General features: G+C 36.5%; 1 protein-coding gene across 4 annotated transcripts in view; it reads left to right on the top strand.

Moving 5' to 3' along the window:
* The window catches only part of KCNK2 (potassium two pore domain channel subfamily K member 2), a 240850-nt gene that overhangs the window by 182660 nt on the left and 38318 nt on the right, over positions 1-19872 (top strand). For all 4 annotated transcript variants that reach the window (XM_053607780.1, XM_053607781.1, XM_053607779.1 and 1 more), the window contains exons 4-6: positions 1665-1825; positions 5053-5239; positions 16307-16446. In XM_053607780.1, the coding sequence (XP_053463755.1) occupies positions 1665-1825; positions 5053-5239; positions 16307-16446 (488 nt within the window). The remainder of the gene's footprint in view (positions 1-1664; positions 1826-5052; positions 5240-16306; positions 16447-19872) is intronic.

The raw sequence follows: 19872 nt of genomic DNA, 5'->3' as shown, positions 1-19872 counted from the left end.
AGAAAATAATATATGGGTTAAAATGGCCAAATAGTAGCCCCCCAGACACCACATGTGTTGTACATATATATATGTGTGTATACATATATTTTTCTCTTTTCGTATTCAACAAATAGAACTTTTGTATTCCATCAAATAACAATGATACAAATATAACAGTTGGCCATAATAAAACCACAAAGAAAATCTCAGAAGATTCAAAAAAAGAAAAAAATGAAAAAAAATACAGCCCAGTCTTTGATTATAACAGTCATTAAACTAGAAAGTAACAAGAAAAAGCAAATCCCAAAATATTTATCTACATTTTTGAGTAGGAAAAAATTAAAACTAATATTCTAAATTAATTTAATGTGAAGGATGGTAAAGGTTTATCTATTTAATTAGTCCCTCTACTTACATCAAGAAAGCATGTTTTCTTTAACCCGAACATGTTTGTAGACGATTATTCTGGTGTTATAATAGTCTACTGAGTAGACTATTTTCATTTTCAGTCTACTATTTTCATTTTCCCATGTATGGGAAAGTGCCCACGGTCACCATACAGGGGAAAATGAAAATAGTACCATTATTTACAAAATATTCATTATAAAATTTTGCAAAATATTTTCTATGCCTTAGACACTGTTTTCTGCGCACACACAGTCTTCTCCCCCACTCATGGTGAATATATTTCAAGATATCTCTTTTCCTATGTGTGGGGACTTTGGGGACACCCTGCAAAGTAAATGAAGCTGACCTGCTTGCATCATAAGAAATTGATAACTCCTCCCACAAAGATGGAAAGCCTTCAGAATCTTCATAACTTTAAAAATGCTTAATAATTTTAAGTTTTTAGTTTTGGTATATACTTGAGTAAAAAGATTTGGAAGTTGCTACTGAGCTTTTTTTTTTTTTTTTTTTTTTTTTTAGAGACAGAGTCTCACTTTATGGCCCTCGGTAGAGTGCCATGGCCTCACGCAGCTCACAGCAACCTCCAACTCCTGGGCTTAAGCGATTCTCTTGCCTCAGCCTCCCGAGTAGCTGGGACTACAGGCGCCCGCCACAACGCCCGGCTATTTTTATTTTTTGTTGCAGTTTGGCTGGGGCTGGGTTTGAACCCGCCACCCTCGGCATATGGGGCCGGCGCCTTACCGACTGAGCCACAGGCGCCGCCCAAGTTGCTACTGAGCTTTAATATTTAAATAATTTAAGCATGTTTGAATACTACTCATAATTAAGTAGTGCCATTATTTTAAATGGCAATGAAAGCTTTATAATCAATAGCATTATCAGTAACAGAGAGAAGCAAATTTAATGAACATATTGGCTTTATTGAATGAGTTACTGCCCATTTGGCCATTTTAACCCATGGGTTTTCATCATCTTACCAAAGTTTAATCGGAACATTAGCTATACTTTGTATAGTATTGAAATATTTGCTTATAAGAATATTTCATATTATTATAAAATATTAGAATATATATAATGAAAATATATTCATTCTTATATAATATATTAAAAGGTTATATAATATAAAGGGATTCTTAACTAGTTGAAATCAATTATTTCACTATATAAAAAGATTGATATCTTATAATATTTGGAAATTTCTGAATCAAGTTTGAGGCCATATTTTTAAAATTATTATTCCTTTATAAACAACAGGATTTTTTTTCTTTTTTTAGGATTTGGAAACATCTCACCACGCACAGAAGGCGGGAAAATATTCTGTATCATCTATGCCTTACTGGGAATTCCCCTCTTTGGTTTTCTGTTGGCTGGAGTTGGAGATCAACTAGGAACCATATTTGGAAAAGGAATTGCCAAAGTGGAAGATACATTTATTGTGAGTATGACAGACTTTTAACCAGATGTATTTGTTATTTGACTTTTTTTTTTTGTAGAGACAGAGTCTCACTTTATGGCCCTTGGTAGAGTGCCGTGGCGTCACACAGCTCACAGCAACCTCCAACTCCTGGGCTTCAGCGATTCTCTTGCCTCAGCCTCCCGAGTAGCTGGGACTACAGGCGCCCGCCACAACGCCCGGCTGTTTTTTGGTTGCAGTTTGGCTGGGGCCGGGTTTGAACCCATCACCCTCGGTATATGGGGCCGGCGCCCTACCGACTGAGCCACGGGCGCCACCCATGTTATTTGACTTTTTAAAGAATATTGTATGTAGTACTTTATCTATTACCTCAGATGCAGTTAGACATTCAATTATTAGGGTTTCCATTATAGTTTATTTGCATCTCGATTAGCATGTAATTCACTGTATTTTAATTATTTTTATACTTAATATTAATTAATAAGTTATTACATGAGAAAAACCCAAAAAGGTATATGAAAAAGTAGAAATTGAATAGTCATAGGTTCAGATTCCAGATGTACTATATCCTAGCTATATCCTCTTAAACTAGTTGTTTTTACCTCAAATCTTCATTTCCTTATTTGTATAATGTGAATTTTGTTACTATGGTGGCATTACTCTAAAGTAGTGGTCCCCAACCTTTTGGCACCAGGGACTGGACCAGATTCTTGGAAGACAATTTTTCCACAGACAGTGGGGAGGATGATTCAGGGTGATTCAAGTGCATTGCAGTTCCACATCAGATGACCAGGTCATCATCAGATGACCATTAGATTCCCACAAGCAGCACACAATCTCCTGCATGCTTAGTTTACAACAGGCTTCATGCTCCTGTGAGAATCTAATGCTGCTTATCTGAAAAGAGGTGGAGCTCAGGTGGTGGAGCCTACAACAGGGAGCTGCTGTAAACACAGATAAAGCTTTGCTTGCTCTCCCACTGCTCCCCTCCTGCCGTGTGGCCCAGTTCCTAACAGGCCACAAACTGTACTAGTCTGTGACCAGGGGATGGGGACTATAGCTTTAAGGCTTAGCAGCAATATAAGTTAAACGTTAACATAGGTAGTGAATCACTGAAAATATATTGTTTAAAAAATTGCTTTATTAGCCAGGTGGCTTATGCTTGTAATCCTAGCACTCTGGGAAGCTATTGCCTGAGCTCACAGGTTCGAAACCAGCCAAAGCAAGAGCAAGACAAATAGCCAGGCGTTGTGGCAGGTATCTGTAGTCCCAGCTACTTGGGAGGCTGGACAAGAGACTAGCTTGAGCCCAAGAGCAAACTAGGTGCTGTGAGCATGTCATACATGTCACACTCTACCAAGGGTGACAAAGTGAGACTCTGTCTCAAATAAAATAAAATAAAATAAAATAAATTGCTTTATATAGCCCCTCTGGGAAGGATGTTATCTAAATAGCAAATACAATAAAGGTGACTGTATTATTTAATTTAGTAATGCTATTTATAAAAATGTATCTAAGAAGTATAATTCAGTAGAACCAAAGATAGTATACGTGAAGATGTTCATGGTTGTATTATAGTCAATAAAAAAGAATGAAGATGCTTTATTAACATTTTAAATGAAAAGAATTAGCCTCCTATTATTCTAAGTCTGGGTTCTTGATGAAAATTATTGCAGAGGAAAATGGTTGTGCTAGTGGGTGGGATTAAAATGATTTGTCACTACTCACACCATTATCAGAAATAAATTTTATTTAAGGCTCAATGTTTTCTCTTTTCACAAAAAGTTCAAAATATCGTGTTTAACTCTATTGATTAAACACAGTTATTATTTTCTCAATTTAGATTATAGTTCCAATGTTAGAATTAGTCATGTTTCATATTTCAGATTAAATTAGCTCTCATTTTTGCTATTATAGTTGAATAAAACATAGTTTTCCTATACAGATATTGAAATCTGCATTAATTGAGAGGGAAGAGTAGTGGAATAAACTTGGTGATGCTGAATTGCTCATTCATTCATTCAACAAATTTTCAAGTGTCTGCTAGATGCCAGGTCCTGTTTCTTATGTAGCAGATACACTACTGCATAACAACAAAAATGCATGCCCTCAGAGTAATGACTTTTCAGTGATCATGATTCAGTGTTTGGTACCAGGCACCAGTATAAAAACTTGACATGCATGAACTCATTTAACTCTCATGTATGAGCCAAGAATGTGAACTAAGAACTTCTGTGTTCTCTTTCTGTTCTGTGACTTCATGGATCTTTGCCTGTAAGAATTCTCAAGCTCTAACATTTAGTCATGGTCATGTGGTGTAGGATGTGAGATGTAATTTTTACAGTAGATGGGACACATCCAGTCAGAGATTAAAAATATACAGTAACCAACCTCAAACAGAGAGCTGAAGGTAAATTCATATGTATACACAGGCACACATACATTCATACACATATGTACACACATCTATATACTCACACACGTAGATGGCAGCTTCATTTGACAATTACACTATGGAGATTTTTACACGATAGAGGAGGAAATATAACAAAGTTTGGGTCCTGTGATGAAAGTTATAGCTTACAGACGTTAAAGAATTATCTTTACCCACAGATCATGTAAATTTGTTAATGGTGCATTTTAGTGCCGTAGAACCAAGAAAATAATTCACTTGGTTCATGTGGGAATAAAACTGGACTTTAGGTCTGTTGGTATTATACTCTAACTAATTGAATTAGTAGTAAAAAAAAAAAAGTATGACAGGAAACGTTTACATGAAATTAATGCTCATCAATTACAAATTGCAAACATTTGATTTTTGATTCAGCTTTTTCTATTTTAATGTATTTCTGTATTTTGTGTGGCATGCAACTGATTGTGGGCCACACAAAATACAGAAAAATTAGAAGTATTTCCTACGTAGTTTTGGTAAACAAATAAGATGCAGATCTGAAGCTGTGTTCTCAGAGCAAATGTCATTTATTTTTAAACACATTTTACTTGTTGTAATGCTATGTGAGAGTAATGCAGCATCATTAATAGCATTGATTATTTTGAGTTATTTATGTTATTCCCAATTTTCATAAGGAATGACAATTGAAAACTAAGAATAAAAGGAAATAAAATAACAGGCTTAGTTGTTAATTGGCTGGTAACAGCGTATAGGTTAACTTCCTGAGCATGCCAGTGATCTTTCACCCTGTCTCTCTCCCGCCCCCACCTACATGTACATGCACGTGTGTGTGCAGAAGTGGAATGTCAGTCAGACCAAGATTCGCATCATCTCAACTATCATATTTATCCTATTTGGCTGCGTCCTCTTTGTGGCTTTGCCTGCTATCATATTCAAGCACATAGAAGGCTGGAGTGCCCTGGATGCCATTTATTTTGTGGTTATCACTTTAACCACCATTGGATTCGGTGACTACGTTGCAGGTAAGATTTTCCTGGCTCCCACGTTGCTCACCTAAACTGTTTCTTTTAGACTTTTCATTGCGTTTGTAATGAGATGCAGGGGCTGTATGAGTTTGCTAGAGCTGCCGTAACTTAGTGCCACAAACTGGGTTGCTTTAAACAAAAGAAATCCATTGTCTGGTGGAAGCTAGATATCCATGTGCCAGCAGGGCCATCCTCCCTCTGAGACTCTGGGTAGAATGTCTCTATGCATCCTCTGGGTCTCTGCTGGAGGCTGTTGGTCGATGGCACTCCTTGGCTTGCAGCTGCATCACTCGCCTCTCTGCCTCCTTCCACACATGGCGGTCTCCTCATATCTCTCCATTTCTTTTAAGGATACTAGTCATATTGGTTAGGGACCCATCTTACTCCAGTGTGGACTACATCTTAACCAATTACATCTGCAAGGACCTTACTTCTACATAAGGTTACATTCCGAGATACCAGGGATTAGGACTGCGACATATCTTCTTGGAGGACACAAATCAGCTCACAACATTGGCAAAGACAAAAAGTGACTCTGTGGCACTGGAGACCAACGAAAGGGTGTCATTGAACATTTATTTTTTACTGTGTGAAGGAAATGTCAACGGCTGGTGGTTCAGAATTTTATGTTTTTTTTGTTTGTTTGTTTTTTTTTTGAGACAGAGTCTCAGTAGAGTGCTGTGGTGTCACAGCTCACAGCAACCTCCAACTCCTGGGTTTAGGTGATTCTCTTGCCTCAGACTCCTGAGTAGCTGGGACTACAGACACCTGCCACAATGCCCGGCTATTTTTTTGTTGCAGGTTGGCTGGGGCTGGGTTTGAACCCATCACCACAGTATTGGGGGCCGGCACCCTATGCACTGAACCACAGAATTTTATGTTTTTACCCAAGTTTAAGAAACCAAATATCTGCTCTTATTTATTTATTTTTTTAAAGTGGTATAAGAATTCAGGTTTAATTTATTTTTGCCCCTTCTACTTAGGCACTTTCTTGTCTTGTTTTAGAAACAGCTGCTAACGTCAGAAGATGTTCTTGGATGTTTAAAATCTTTTTTCTCTAAAACATTTACCCATTTAATTTTCAGTTCTTAGGATAGCATTTTTGACTTTACCTAAAGTAAGTGTGTGTACCAACTGTCTGCATTTTTCTATTTACACATTTTTTAATTTAAAAAAAATCAATTTCAATTTGTTCTGTTGTTGTATTTCTCAGGTCTTACGTCCTTCTCAATTCAACTCTCTGTTTCCCAGTTATTACCCACTATTGTTATTGTAACTGTAATTTTAAATAAAATGTAATAATAATAGTAGACATGAGCATGATAATTTTTACCAGCTTCCAAAAATCTAAACTATTTTTTAATCTGCTTTGAAGTGTTAAAAATACAAGGTGAATATCTTGTAGAACTGTGTTATTAAACTTCCCAAGATAAACTAACCAGACTAATTTAGTGTTAAGAGAGTTTTATGCTTTCTGACTATTCACTATTTTTTCTTTACCCAGATTACTTAAATATTTTCAGTAAATAAAATATGTTCTGCAGTTCTGTAAAACTCAGAGAAGGCTGTTAGTTCACCTGTGTCCATAGATTTGTTATTTAGAATTTGACCAGGCAAAGCCCTCCTTTGTGGGAAAAGTGGGAAGGTGCATCACTTTGATGGAGATCTTTTTGTTTTTTTAATTAGCAAAATGTGGACAGAAGAATGTCAAACATTTGTAACACCATAAAAGAAGATGAGCTCCTGTCCGAAAATACTCATTTTCTACCTCTTACTGAAGATGTACAATTGGCCTGTGTAGACAAGGGAAGTTTATTAATATAGGAGAAACTCAGACATAGCAATAGTGACAAAAGTATACTTGTGGTCTGTTAATCTTAGACTGTCTTATCACTTTATAAACGTAATTAACCGGGTCTTATTGCAATGTGGAATACGTAGGTCTTAAGTGATGAGTCTTTATATTTTCAGGCCAACAGCCTCATATTACATGTGTTATTTTAAAAAAATGACCAACTGTGTCAATCCAGTGTGGTCCTTATGGTCTAAGACTGAGACTCTGTAGAAAAAACAAAAATTATAAACAAAAGTAAATGTGGGTAGAATCCTAAAATAGTATTTTGTTTGTCCACTATATAAACCCACTTGGGGAAAAACAAACAAAAAAAAACCCACATATTTTTAGTTTATGGTTTTGTAGAAGATGGAATTTTTTTTTTTAACTTACCTTAAGAGATCAATACTGTGAAACTGGCTGGACTGGCTAGATTCTGTGTGAGTAGCGATTCCTAACTGCCCAAGGAAAATATGTTGTGGGTATCACTGGGGACCCTGAATTCAAACTCATGGCACAGTGTGTTAGGAGAGTAGGGTGACAAAAAGATAACAGCATGCCATTAAGTACAATCTAACAAACAAATTTATTCTTACTGGTTACCCCCCCCCCGCAAATCCATTATTTTATTTTTATTTTACAGAGGAAATAATAAAAAATGGTAGAAATATGCCTTGATAACAATTAGCATTGGAATTAGATATGATCAAAGTGATAAATGCTGACTAAATAGAGAGAAGGCAGATGAACACTAGTTTGTTCATTCATCTTTGCCTCCTTAATTTATGTATTTTGTGGCTATGTTGGTCTTTGTAAAGCTGTAGAATCCTATTCCTAGAACTATGGTCATTACCCCCTAGGTCCTTGTACCCAGGAGTGTTTTTGGAATGAGAGGTGGATGAGGGCACAGATGTGGCAAAGGCCGAGTAGCAAATGCCTTTTGCAAGAGTTTTTGGAAAAACAAAACTTATGAGGGTTTTTTTTTTAAAGATCTTAGAAAATAATTACCTCATATGGTTCAGTGGAGCACACAAAATTAGCCTTTGCTTTTGGGCACCTCATGGCAATAAAATTAGCTGTTGAAGTAAGACAAGGTCCGCATCAGGGAATTATCAGTTATTAACTTTTCAGGACTTTCCCTTTTACTATTAGATGTCACTTTAGATAGAGTTCTCATTTAATTGTGTTATTTTTGCCAGGGAAAAACAAGAGACATTGCTGTAACTTGAACCTTCTCATCTTTTGGGCTATAAATCTCAAAAGAAAACAAAGACGTATGCCCCTTAATGCACACACAGTGTTCGAAGCTCTTCTCAAAACCTGCAGAACCTGTTCTGAATAGGATTAGGGTTCAGTTACATTGTTATATTGAATATCTCTGAAGCTAACTTAAAGAGCATGTTCTTTAGACTGTGATGTTATTAAAAGTAAAGAACACATTTTGGCAGTGATTTGTAAACACCTAGCGCGCAGCATGTACTATATATTTCTTAACGTTGATGTAGTTATTGGGAGCATCTCAGAACAACCAGAAGTCTGAAGCAGTTCCCGTTGCCAGGGAATAAACAAGACTTTCTATGATGAGAAGAAAATATGGCAACTCTTATTCTATGCATTTCAAAATCTCATTCTTTTATATTTTATATGTTACAATGTTTATGACATATAAATATATGTGCAATCTATTAGAGCATAATAAATTTCCAATTCATAAATAACTGTGTGTTCAGTTTTGCGTGTACAGTACTTTTCCACTGTCATGTAATGTTGAATCCAAAGTATTTAGAGACCACTGGTATAGACAAACAGGCAGTGGTCAGTGTGTCTAAGACAGAATATAGGAATTCAGCACTTAGTACTTTTTCTGCAGGAAAAGCTCTCCCAGCAAATTTTAATTTTATGTTTATATTTATATAAGGAATATGTTTTAGTAGCTTATTAAGAGTTACTTTCGTGATTGGTATCTGCTTTGTCCTGAAGGCCCCTTTATTCTTTTCTCAGACTTCAGTGTTCTGGAGCTAAAAGGGACCCGGGAGGTCACAGAGTTGGTCTGATACTTTTGTTTGTCGTGGGAATAAGCAGACCCCTGTTGCTAAGGGTAGTGAGTGCAGACTAACTCTTAGGTAAGAGGGTAGAAAGGAAATTATTTAGCAAAGTGTCAGTTACTTGATTTTAAAAGCACTTATCCTGATTGATTAGTCAAATTTGTACAAAGAAGCTAAAGTAAATTTCATGGCAAAATTATTATTTGAAAATTAATGTTGATTCTCTATGTTCTGTTTCATAACTTTTATAATTTTATGTATTTATTTTTTTATTTGGCCTGAAGTCTGGAGTGATAAGTCATTAAGTTGTGGTGGCCACTGAGAGCTGAATCAGCTTTTCTTCATTAAAATCAAAGAAGTAATATTAGCAATTTGTGAAAAATTGTCCTTGCTTTTACAACTTGTCTTCTTTTACAAAGTTCCATGACTTTAAAAGAAAACACTCATAAAAAAATTAGTTGGCGATTCTTCAAAGTTTGAGAAAAGTCAAATAATTACCTAACAACACAATTAAAAAAAATTTTTTTTTAAAGCTGATGGCTTTTTTAATATATGCTCCTAGGGGTAGAGGGGGTTATGGAATCAAAGACACACATTTTCACAGCTTGACTAGAAGCTGCCCAGTGCAGTCCTTCCAAATTCTCTTTTTCATAAACCAGATTGATTATGAGAAGCAATATGAGTGAGTGAAAAAGCCAGGTGCAAATTTATAGTTTCACAAAGTAGTGTCCTCACACTACCCAGTTTTCTAATAAAGACCAAAAATTCTAGGCAAAAATTCAGATGTTCTTAGAAGTCCTCATGATTGATATTATGAAAACATCTGAACATTGATTTATTTAGCCATCCAAATGCATCTTTTTGGAATTCTGGTGAGGGAAATTTAACATACTTGGTTAAGTAATGAAATCTTCCTCACACACGTAGTTATTGAATGCATACTAAGTTAATCAGGCTTCACGCTTAATGCCTTGTTCTCACTATATATAGAAAATATAATTTGGAACTTTCCCAGGTAAAATTCTTCTTCTAATTCATTTACCTATATAACATTCCTGTAAGTTTTCATAGTTCTATAATCATTTGTCATCACATTGTTTTGATCTTGGAAAAAGATATTTGTATGGCTCATATTAAAAAAGTTTTCCTGGAATTATGTTTTAAAACTCATTATGGGAAATGCAATTTTTAGGTAACCAAACTATTGCTTTCATGTATAACCAAAACTATGACTCATCCATTGGCATTCTTAGAGCTTGCTTAATTAAAGAGAATTTTCTCATGAAAATATAAATCTCTGTTTAAAAACCATGGGAAATTTTTTTAAAAAAAGTTATTCCTGTAGAGACCCACTAGAAAACAGTGTCTGACATTGCTGAAGAGTTTTTAAAGCAACTGTGTCAGAGCCCAGTTAGTAAAATTATTGAGCTGATCACTGAGTAAACTTTGCCAGGAATTCTACAGATAACAAGCAAAGTACCCCAACAGGAGTGAGAACAGTCACTGCCACCAACACCAACACAACCGGTACCTCAGAAAAATTGCTTTGATCAGCAAGAGATAGTTTGTGTGGCTGCTAGAGAAATGTACTCCATTCTTCAGCAATTCATTAGTTTGTTTAGGTGTTTAGTGAACACATACTGTAAAGTAGATACAATGTTTAGCACTTAGTGCTAATAATTCATACAGAATGTATGAAATCTGGTAACAACAATTAAAGGAAATAGGGAACCTTCTTTTCTTTCTGGTAGTTGTTCTGTGTTATAACGCAGGAAAATTCTTCAAGGGGAAAATCAATTCCCCTGATTCAGCCATTAACTCTCAGTGAGTACACAAGGGAAGATAGCCATTTGTTGATTAATTAAATGAGATTTGAAGTCTTAAGAACTAAGGGATAAACCAAGACATCATTTAATTTGTAGGGTTCAGAATGCATATATAGAAGCATTATAAAAGCATGTGGGGAAATAATGAGGAAGAAAGCATTTAGTGATTGATATTTATGCCTTTGTGAGGCAGGCAGTAAATAGTACTAACTTTTGTGATTGCTCTGCATTGAGATTTAATTTCTAGGCAGAACTGTTGTGTTCCCCCTATATACTATTTTTTCTTTGTAAAAGGCGAGTGAATGAGACAGTATGTTGATTTTTGTTTCTTTATGATCCTGAGACTGCTGTTCTTCTCAACAGCAGTTTTCCTAGTTTAAGAATAAGTGCGTAGAGAGAAGTGGACTTCTTGAATGCCAAAATATAAAATCCCCAAATCTAGTTTTGAATACTAGAGCCTTAGTTACTTTCTTTGGCATTGTGTTTTTCTGACTCTGTAGCATATGAGAAGTTTGGTTTAGAGTAAGTGAGCTATTGTTTCTTGCTGAAGTCTTACTTCCATTTGTAAAACAAAAAAATTAGACTTGAAATATTGTTGAAAGAGCCTCTCAATTTTTGAAGCAAAGAGAAACACCTTATTCAGTTAAATGACTACAACAAAAGAAAAATATGCTGATATAGAAAATAAGGTTTATTCCTGCAGAAAAGGCAGCATAGCTTTTATTAATAAAAGTAAAGTAAAAATCCCGGTATTTGTTATCTAAACTAAAACACTTAGCAGTGCAATGAAATGAGCCCCATTTTCTTCATAATGAAGTTATATATCTATATTCTATGATACATATGCTATCTTAGAAAACCAGGGTTGCATGCAGTATATAACCTTAGCTCAGAGTGGCTTTATTGTTATTTAAAACCAGGATTTCGGCTCAGGATTGCACAGTGGTTACGGCACCAGCCACATACACCCAGGTTGGCAGGTTCGAACCCAGCCTCGGCCAACTAAACAACAAGGACAATTGCAACAACAACAAAAAAATAGCCAGGCATTGGGGCAGGCGCCTGTAATCCCAGCTACTTGGGAGGCTGAGACAAGAGAATCGCTTAAGCCCAAGAGTTTGAAATTCCTGTGAGCTGTGACGCCATGGCACTGTATTGAGGGCAACTTAGTAAGACTCAAAAAATATAAATAAATAATGAATAAATAAATAAAAGCAGGATTTTTTTCTTTATAAGTATATTTGTGATTTAGGGGGAAAAAATCACCAAAAAATATTACATTTGTGAGGAAGGAGGTATTGTCTGCTCAGGTTCTTCAGAAAAGGGCCCAGTGCCGGGGCAGTGAGGACAGAGGTGGGTAAGAAGGCTCCTGGGGAAACAGCGCTTGTCTTCAGACCCACATGGTTTCTAGGTGAGGCCCCTGAGGGGAAATGGCCCGCCTTGGTCAGTCGTGTGTTTCCAGCCTAGCTAAGTACCTGCCAGGCAGTAGAGACAAAATAAGGTTGGTGGATAAATGATGAGAAAGGAGCTAAGCGCACTGTGACGGGGACCTCTGGGCTTAGTGAAAGAGCCTGTGCTTGGGACCCGCGCAGAGCTGGGTTTGCGTTCCAGCTCTGCCACCCCTTTCCTGTGTGGTCTGTCCCAGGTCACATAATCCCTACTGCAATTATAACCTCTCTATTCGAAAGTGGGATGCTTACTATTCGAATTTCAGGGAGCCCCTAGAAACCTGTTTTGGATTCCTGAGTTCCAGTGCAAGTGAGGGCCGTTGGCTCATCAGCTGTATTGCTGAGTAAGGCAGCTAGTGATGGGCCTTACTTACATCGGTGGCCATGTGGTCCTGTTAATAGCCCAGCCCTAGTCAGAGGAAACAAAAGGATAGAAATGCAGCTCACCTCAGCATCTCCCCACCGGCCTGCAGGCGGGAAGGAGTCCATTTGTGTTGGTAATCCGTAAGTCCAACGTCACACTCCTCTCCCAGTCCAATTTTGACCATTCTGTACATGCTCTGAAGTGAGCATATTCACTGGGTTATGTATGGCTATGAGGGCCAGACTATAAAAGGCCTTCAGAGAGGTGCCTCCCATGACCTCATCGGCTGTTCAATTGTTCAATCAACAATTCTTCAGATCCAGGTAAGGAAGGACTTTCTTAGTGCTGAGTAGAGAAATTTTTCCCAAGAAGGTTCAGAAACCCACTTTGTAAGGAGAATTGTTTCCTAACAACAATGCCAGCCAGAACCTTTCCTGAGCTGTATTTTTATTAGTTTAATGAAGCTATATTGGAGTAGGTTCTAGCTGGGTTCCTTATGCCAAGTATCACGGAGAAAAGGTCCAGAGGGAGATGGATCTAAAAGGAGCTGTATAACTACTATATCCTAATAGTCAGGAAGATTAGATTTATTTTAATACTTAGAAAACTTTAAACGATTCCTGAAACCCTTGTCTCTCCACCCCTCTTTGCTATTTTTATTACCATCGGTATGTTTTCCTATAATGATTAGCCAGAAAGCTCTTAAAGGACGCGTGCGCATATTTTCACTGGTAATAGAAGAAAAAAAAAAAAGCAGCAGAGTGACAATTACTGCCAGGTCAGTGGGAAACACAGGAGGGGAGAGTGGGTCGTAGAAACCTGCAATCTGCATCTCAGGAGTCTATGAAAATAGAAGAAAATGGGATGGTGGAGATAGAGGTAGAAATCAATCATAGAAATTAGCCTAGGTAAGATCCAGGCACAGATTTCTTGAACTTAGCTAGACTGAAATGAATGCTTGGTGCAGTCAAGCATTTAAAAAATATATATAATTTAAAAATAAAGCTAACAGTTCTTCTTAGCATTTATCCTGACATTACAGATATGCTCACTTCGATAAAATTTATAGAACTGATTAATTTGGAGATTAATTCATAAATCTTAAATATTAGAAAGTAGGTAGGATTTGTGTTGTTTGATGATGCTTTTTATTATATAGTAACCATTTTCTGAGATCATTTGACTGCCAATATTTCATCTTAAGAGTGGCAATTTAAAAAGGAAAAACATTTTTTCCCCTGGGCTCAGAATCCACTAAAACTTGCGGGTTGAACATTTTACCCAAATATAGACCTTTTAGTGATTAAGCAAATTTACTGTTTTCAAACTGTGACATCCTGTTTATAAGAAAGAAGACTTATCTTGAGCATGAACTAACTCTTCTAAAGTCAACGTTTTGGTGAACTTATGTGTTAAATGAGTCACAAATATTTGGATGAAGATTTTTTGGTTTTGAAAGAGAAAGTACCCGGAAAAAAATGTCATTTTGGTTTCAGTGAAATGGAAACATTTGAAAAAATGGAATTCGCTGGTAAGCCTATCGAATAACAGGTTTCCACACACTTAAAGTCAGTTCTGTGGATTTGTAGGGCTGCATCGCCCCTGAGCCAAGTCTTACCCATCACGAGTTGCTTTTAGCATCTCTAATTCTTCCCAGAAATGATTTTCTAACGTTATGCAAAATAAAATTTTCACAACATTTTGAGGGTAATTTTATTCACTTTGTAAACTGTTCTCTTAAAATTGTTCGTTCTAAAAGAAAGTTGAGCTCATGTCTGTTCATATTATTTACCTGATAGAAAGATGCCTTCTTTTTACTCTGACCCTTTATTATTTGAAAATGTCACTGTGAGCAACTCAAAGTCAAATTTAGAGCAATGTTATACTGGATATTTTATATGTAATTTTAAATACATACTTGCAGTTGATTAGCTGTTCTTCTGAATGTGGGGACTGAATGTTTGTGAATTGAGGAAATCCGTGACCCCTGCGTAAGCGTCCCACTCTATGCTGTCAGTCCTAAAATCCCATCTCCAGCTCAGTCCTGCTCAGCATTAGATCTGCATTTAAGGGTCCTGAAGGGTATCACCTCAAGCACTTCAAACCTAGCAAGTCTCCATTTAAAGCAGTTTTCTCTTTTTTCAGTCACAATTCCTTTCCCTAATCATGACTGCATCGTCTCCCAGATGAGGGTCTTTGGTCCGCAGAGAGCTCTTCTTTCCACTTAGCACACTAACTCATCGGTCATCAGTCCCCAGTGGTTCTGCCTCTGAAAAGCCCTTCTTGCCTTCCCTGTCCTAATTCAGGCTCAGTAATTTCTCAGCTAGTTCAGAACAAAAGCTTCTCACGGGGCCTCCATGTGAATTCTTCTTTCTCTGCCACTAGATCCTCTGTACGTCTCATCAAGCATGAAATAGGACTTTCTCCCTGTAAATTTTTATTTATTCTCTGTTGAGTCAGGATCAAGTGTTTACAATCTGTCACAGCCTCCTTTTTCTAGAGTCCTCTCTTCTGTGTGCTCTTCAACTCTGTCCATATTTATCCACCACCGAAAGTCCTTTGAATATACCAGATCCCACACCGAGCTATTCCATGTTCTGATCCTCATCACTTTCCCTCTTCCAGATGTAAAAATCGTTTGTTTTTTGTCCTTCGTAGCACTTTGTAATTTTCTTTTGCTATCACTTAATAGATCCTATTTTGGTTAATTGTCTATGTGAGGCTTTCTTGAGCTAAATTATGAATTCCTCAAGAGAGGGACTTGATTCCTTATTTGTGAAAATAGTTGTTTCAATGCTCATGGCTTAAAAAAAAGACCCCGTTACTATATGTTGAATAAACAAAAGTGTTGAAATGTGTCTACATTCTAATAAGTGCACTTATCGTCCCAAGAGGATAGAAAAGTACTCAAAGGTTAGGTAAAGACAGAGAACTCCTTTGACATTTTTTTTCTTGCTAAGTAGGGATTTAAGTTTATGACAAGCATGGGAATTCCGTGAAAAGTCAGAGGATAATGATCAGCAGTATCACCTGCAAATTACAATCCGTTCACATTAGACCCATCAAGGCATGTCTCTGGCATTTGTTATCCATCCACTGTATTGATGACTTTACAATAAGAGCCATCATTAGGGAGGATCACTTTCTGTTTCTCTTGTCTTCAAGGCAGTTGTTTATCATGTATGTTTTGGCAATAAGATATATGCCTATGAAAGAGATGTGATTGCTACCTTTTCCTAGTTATAGTAGAGGTGGAAAGAGAATAAATTAAAACAAAACATGGAGCAGGGAAAAATTATGTGACTTGGAAATGCAGTGAGAAGTTTCATTAAGAACTTAACATTTTTTCTCGAAAAACAGATAAGTATTACAAGAGAAAATCAATGAGAAACTCAATATGAAGAAACTAACATGGATCAATTGCAAGAATATGAGCTTTATACTTTGCAAGGCAAAACTCTGTTAATAAATAATTTTAGCAAATATTTAGACCATTTATTCCTAGGATTATGTAGTTATTTTGTTCTGCTTTGCCTTTCTCTCCCAGGTGGCTCAGACATAGAGTATCTGGACTTCTATAAGCCCGTCGTGTGGTTTTGGATCCTGGTTGGGCTTGCTTACTTTGCTGCTGTCCTGAGCATGATTGGAGATTGGCTCCGAGTAATATCTAAAAAGACAAAGGAAGAGGTAAGAATTGACAGGTGTACAAAAACACTTCTATTTAGTTAATTCACCCAAGGTTACTTTTAATTTTTTATGTGTATTAAATATTAAAGCATTATTAAAATTTTTAATATTTATGTTTGGCATAAATTTGCTGTAAGAGGCTGTAATAGGAAAACATATGAATTACGTACTTAAAAGTATTTACTAAATGCTTTTTATGTGCCAGGTGCTACTGAGGATACTTTGTAATGAAAAAAGATGTAACTAAAAATATTTACTTGATTATTTCATCTTTTGTTTTCTTTCTCACCCACCCCAAGAACACAAATGAATGTTATTCATAAAGAAAAATATAATAGAAAATATATGTCAAGTTGTAGTAGCATGAAATAGTGAATGTTTTTCATAATTTTTAACTTTTTTATTATATTGAATTATTTCCTTTTTTAAATCTGTCTATATATGTACACCCATAACACAAATGGATATACTCCAAAGTTGGATGCAGTATGGCTGTCTTCCCTGTGTATAGATTTTAGCTGTTAAAAAATGTCTGTTCACTTATTTTGCACAACTCTTCATATAAAAATGAACATTAGAATTTTCACCCATGAAATTTTAGAAAATTTGAAATTAACGTACTGATTTTGAAATTTTCTTTGGAGATGAAATTATGATTGCATATTTATATGTCCAGAAGTACTATTAGTTTGGGTGTGACAAAATAGTGTTTTATTACAAATTCTGGGTATTTTTTTAAATTTCAGATTACTATGAGGTTACAAATTATTAGATTATGTTTTTGCCATTTCTTAGAGTTTAAGTCACCCGGGGTCATGCTGACAGATACATTGTGCACCTTAGTGAGAGCACACCAACCTCCTTCTCTCCCCCTTTTTGATTTCCTATCTTCCTCCTCCCCCCCATTTGAATACGCTTGTGATTTTTCTCTCAAATGGGTGTATAGTTGTTTTTCTATTGGTTTCATACTAGTGTTGAGTACATCAGACACTTGCTTTTCCATTCTTGTGATACTTTACTAAGAAGAATGTGCTTTGACACCATCCAGGTAAATACAAACAATGTAGTTTCTATCTTTTTCATAGCTCAGTGTTATTCCATGGTACACATATACCACAGTTTATTAATCCATTCATGGGTTGATGGAGACTTGGGTTGCTTACACAGTTGACAGTCTCAGCAATAGAGTAGAACAGGGGGAATTCTATTTTTTTGCTTCAGGGTCTTAGTCAACTTTGTTAATTGTCTCAGAGAACAACAAATTTGTGAAACTGCACCTGTGGTATTCATTATCTTTCTTTATTTACCTTCTCTTCTGATGTTCATAGGCCAAAGGACATCAGTGTCAACATTCAATTGCTATAAGCACAGATTTTTTTCATAAACACACATATCAAGGACATGAAATAAAATAAGGAAAAATAATTTCTCTCTAAAAATGTTTTCTTTATTTTTTTAAAAACTATCATAAATTTTACTCATACCCAAGAGTCACTTTCAAGGGTGTAAATTATCCAACACTTTTCTTCATGGATACCAAATTTCCCAATTTGGAATGTACTCATTCAGTCCTCATGTATTAGTCTATATCTTAGTTGCACCATAAAACAAAAATATTTTTATTATAAACAAATCAGCAGGACAATCTGCTTGATATTAAGGATTTAAATTGTCTGAAAAGTCCTGGTTTGAATAGGGCCCCAACAGATTTGCTCTAATTTTAGTTAGACTCATTGTGTGTGTGTGTGAGAGAGAGAAAGGTAAAAATAGCTTATTCTAATTGCATATGTACTTTTAAGGATTTTGAGGTGGTAGTTTTGGATAAGATAGCTAACAAGAGAACTACTCAAATGTTGAACTATAAACTGTTTTTTGAATGGATTTAAAAACATACACACATGGGGCAGCGCCTGTGGCTCAGTGAGTGGGGCGCTGGCCCCATATGCCAAGGGTAGCGGGTTCGGACCCAGCCCCGGCCAAACCGCAACAGAAAAATAGCCGGGCGTTGTGGCAGGCGCCTGTAGTCCCAGCTACTCGGGAGACTGAGGCAAGAGAATAGCCTACGCCCAAGAGTTAGAGGTTGCTGTGAGCCGTGTGATGCCACGGCACTCTACCCAAGGGCGGTACAGTGAGACTCTGTCTCTACAAAAAAAAAACAAAAAAAACAAACATACACACATACACAAGGATGTAATTCTTCAGTAAGATAGACTTGAACATTTAGGCAGTTAGAAAAAGTACTGATCTGTTACACACACATACAATATTATAAACAAACTACATATTAAATACATAAACATGTACACACACACACTAATATTATCTTGAATCATGGTCAAAAAGTTTGAAAACCACTAAGGCACATGCAGTACACAGGAAATTTTATGTCTTGAAATTGGTATAGAATATCTGATGAAAACCCAGCACTTTTTGTGATAGCACTAGCTGGTAGAAAGCATCAACACACTTTTCTAGAGGAATGAGATAACCATCTGTACTGGCCTATTCAGGCTATTAAAGGACCACCAACTGGATGGCTTCCACAATGGACATTTATTTTCTCACAGTTCCCTGAGCTGGAGGTCCAAGAAGGTGCTGGCAGGATGGTGTCTAGAGAGACCTCTCTTCTAGTTTGCAGATGGTGCCCCACTTGGCCTTTTCTCTGCTGCATGTGGAGGGGGCAGGGACAAGCTCTGGTGTCTTTTCCTGTTTGTAAAAGGACACCAGTCCTATCAGAGCCCTGCTTTCATGACCTCATTTAACCCTTACTTCCTTCTGAAAAGCCTTGTCTCCAGTCAGTCGCTGTGGATTGGGGCTTTCGCATCTGACTTTGGGGAGACGGAATGCATGCCTTTACACTCTCCTTTCAAATACGTTTAAATTTCCACACAACGAATTTATTTAATATGAAAAACAAGTTTGTGAGTCTACTTATGAGCGATCTTCATGACTCTCATCTGAAAGTATGAGATGTGTCATTGTGTTTTCATGTGAAGTAAGCAGTGCATTTTTTTTCTTACCACACATTTTTTGGCTTCTATCTAGTGTTTTGAGTAGCCTGTACTTTCTGGTAATTACGTTTGTAGAAAGCTCACGTGAGCAAAGGCCATGACCGGAGGTTCATGTGAAACCTCTGAAGCCACAGCTGCTCTGGGCAATTGAATTCATTGAAATGGGACTTTCGATTGGAGCAGAAGTGTATTTTCTGATTTATAATGCAATATAGGGAAGTGCAAAACAGGGTCACAAATTCAACAGAGAATGTGAAGAAAGAAAGGGAAAATCAATGTATAATTTATCTAAAGATTAGCAGGACCAATGTTTTCATAAATGGAATACTACTAAAATTTCTATAGCAATGGAAAAATCATTATTAGATCATTTAAGTTTTAAAATATCTCACTGAAGGGCATATTTAAATAAAAC

The sequence above is a fragment of the Nycticebus coucang genome, chromosome 10 (genome assembly GCF_027406575.1).
Source record: "Nycticebus coucang isolate mNycCou1 chromosome 10, mNycCou1.pri, whole genome shotgun sequence".
In the NCBI taxonomy this organism is placed as follows: Eukaryota; Metazoa; Chordata; class Mammalia; order Primates; family Lorisidae; genus Nycticebus; species Nycticebus coucang.
The sequence above is the reverse complement of the archived record's forward strand: the minus strand, read 5'-3'. Positions and strand labels throughout refer to the sequence as shown.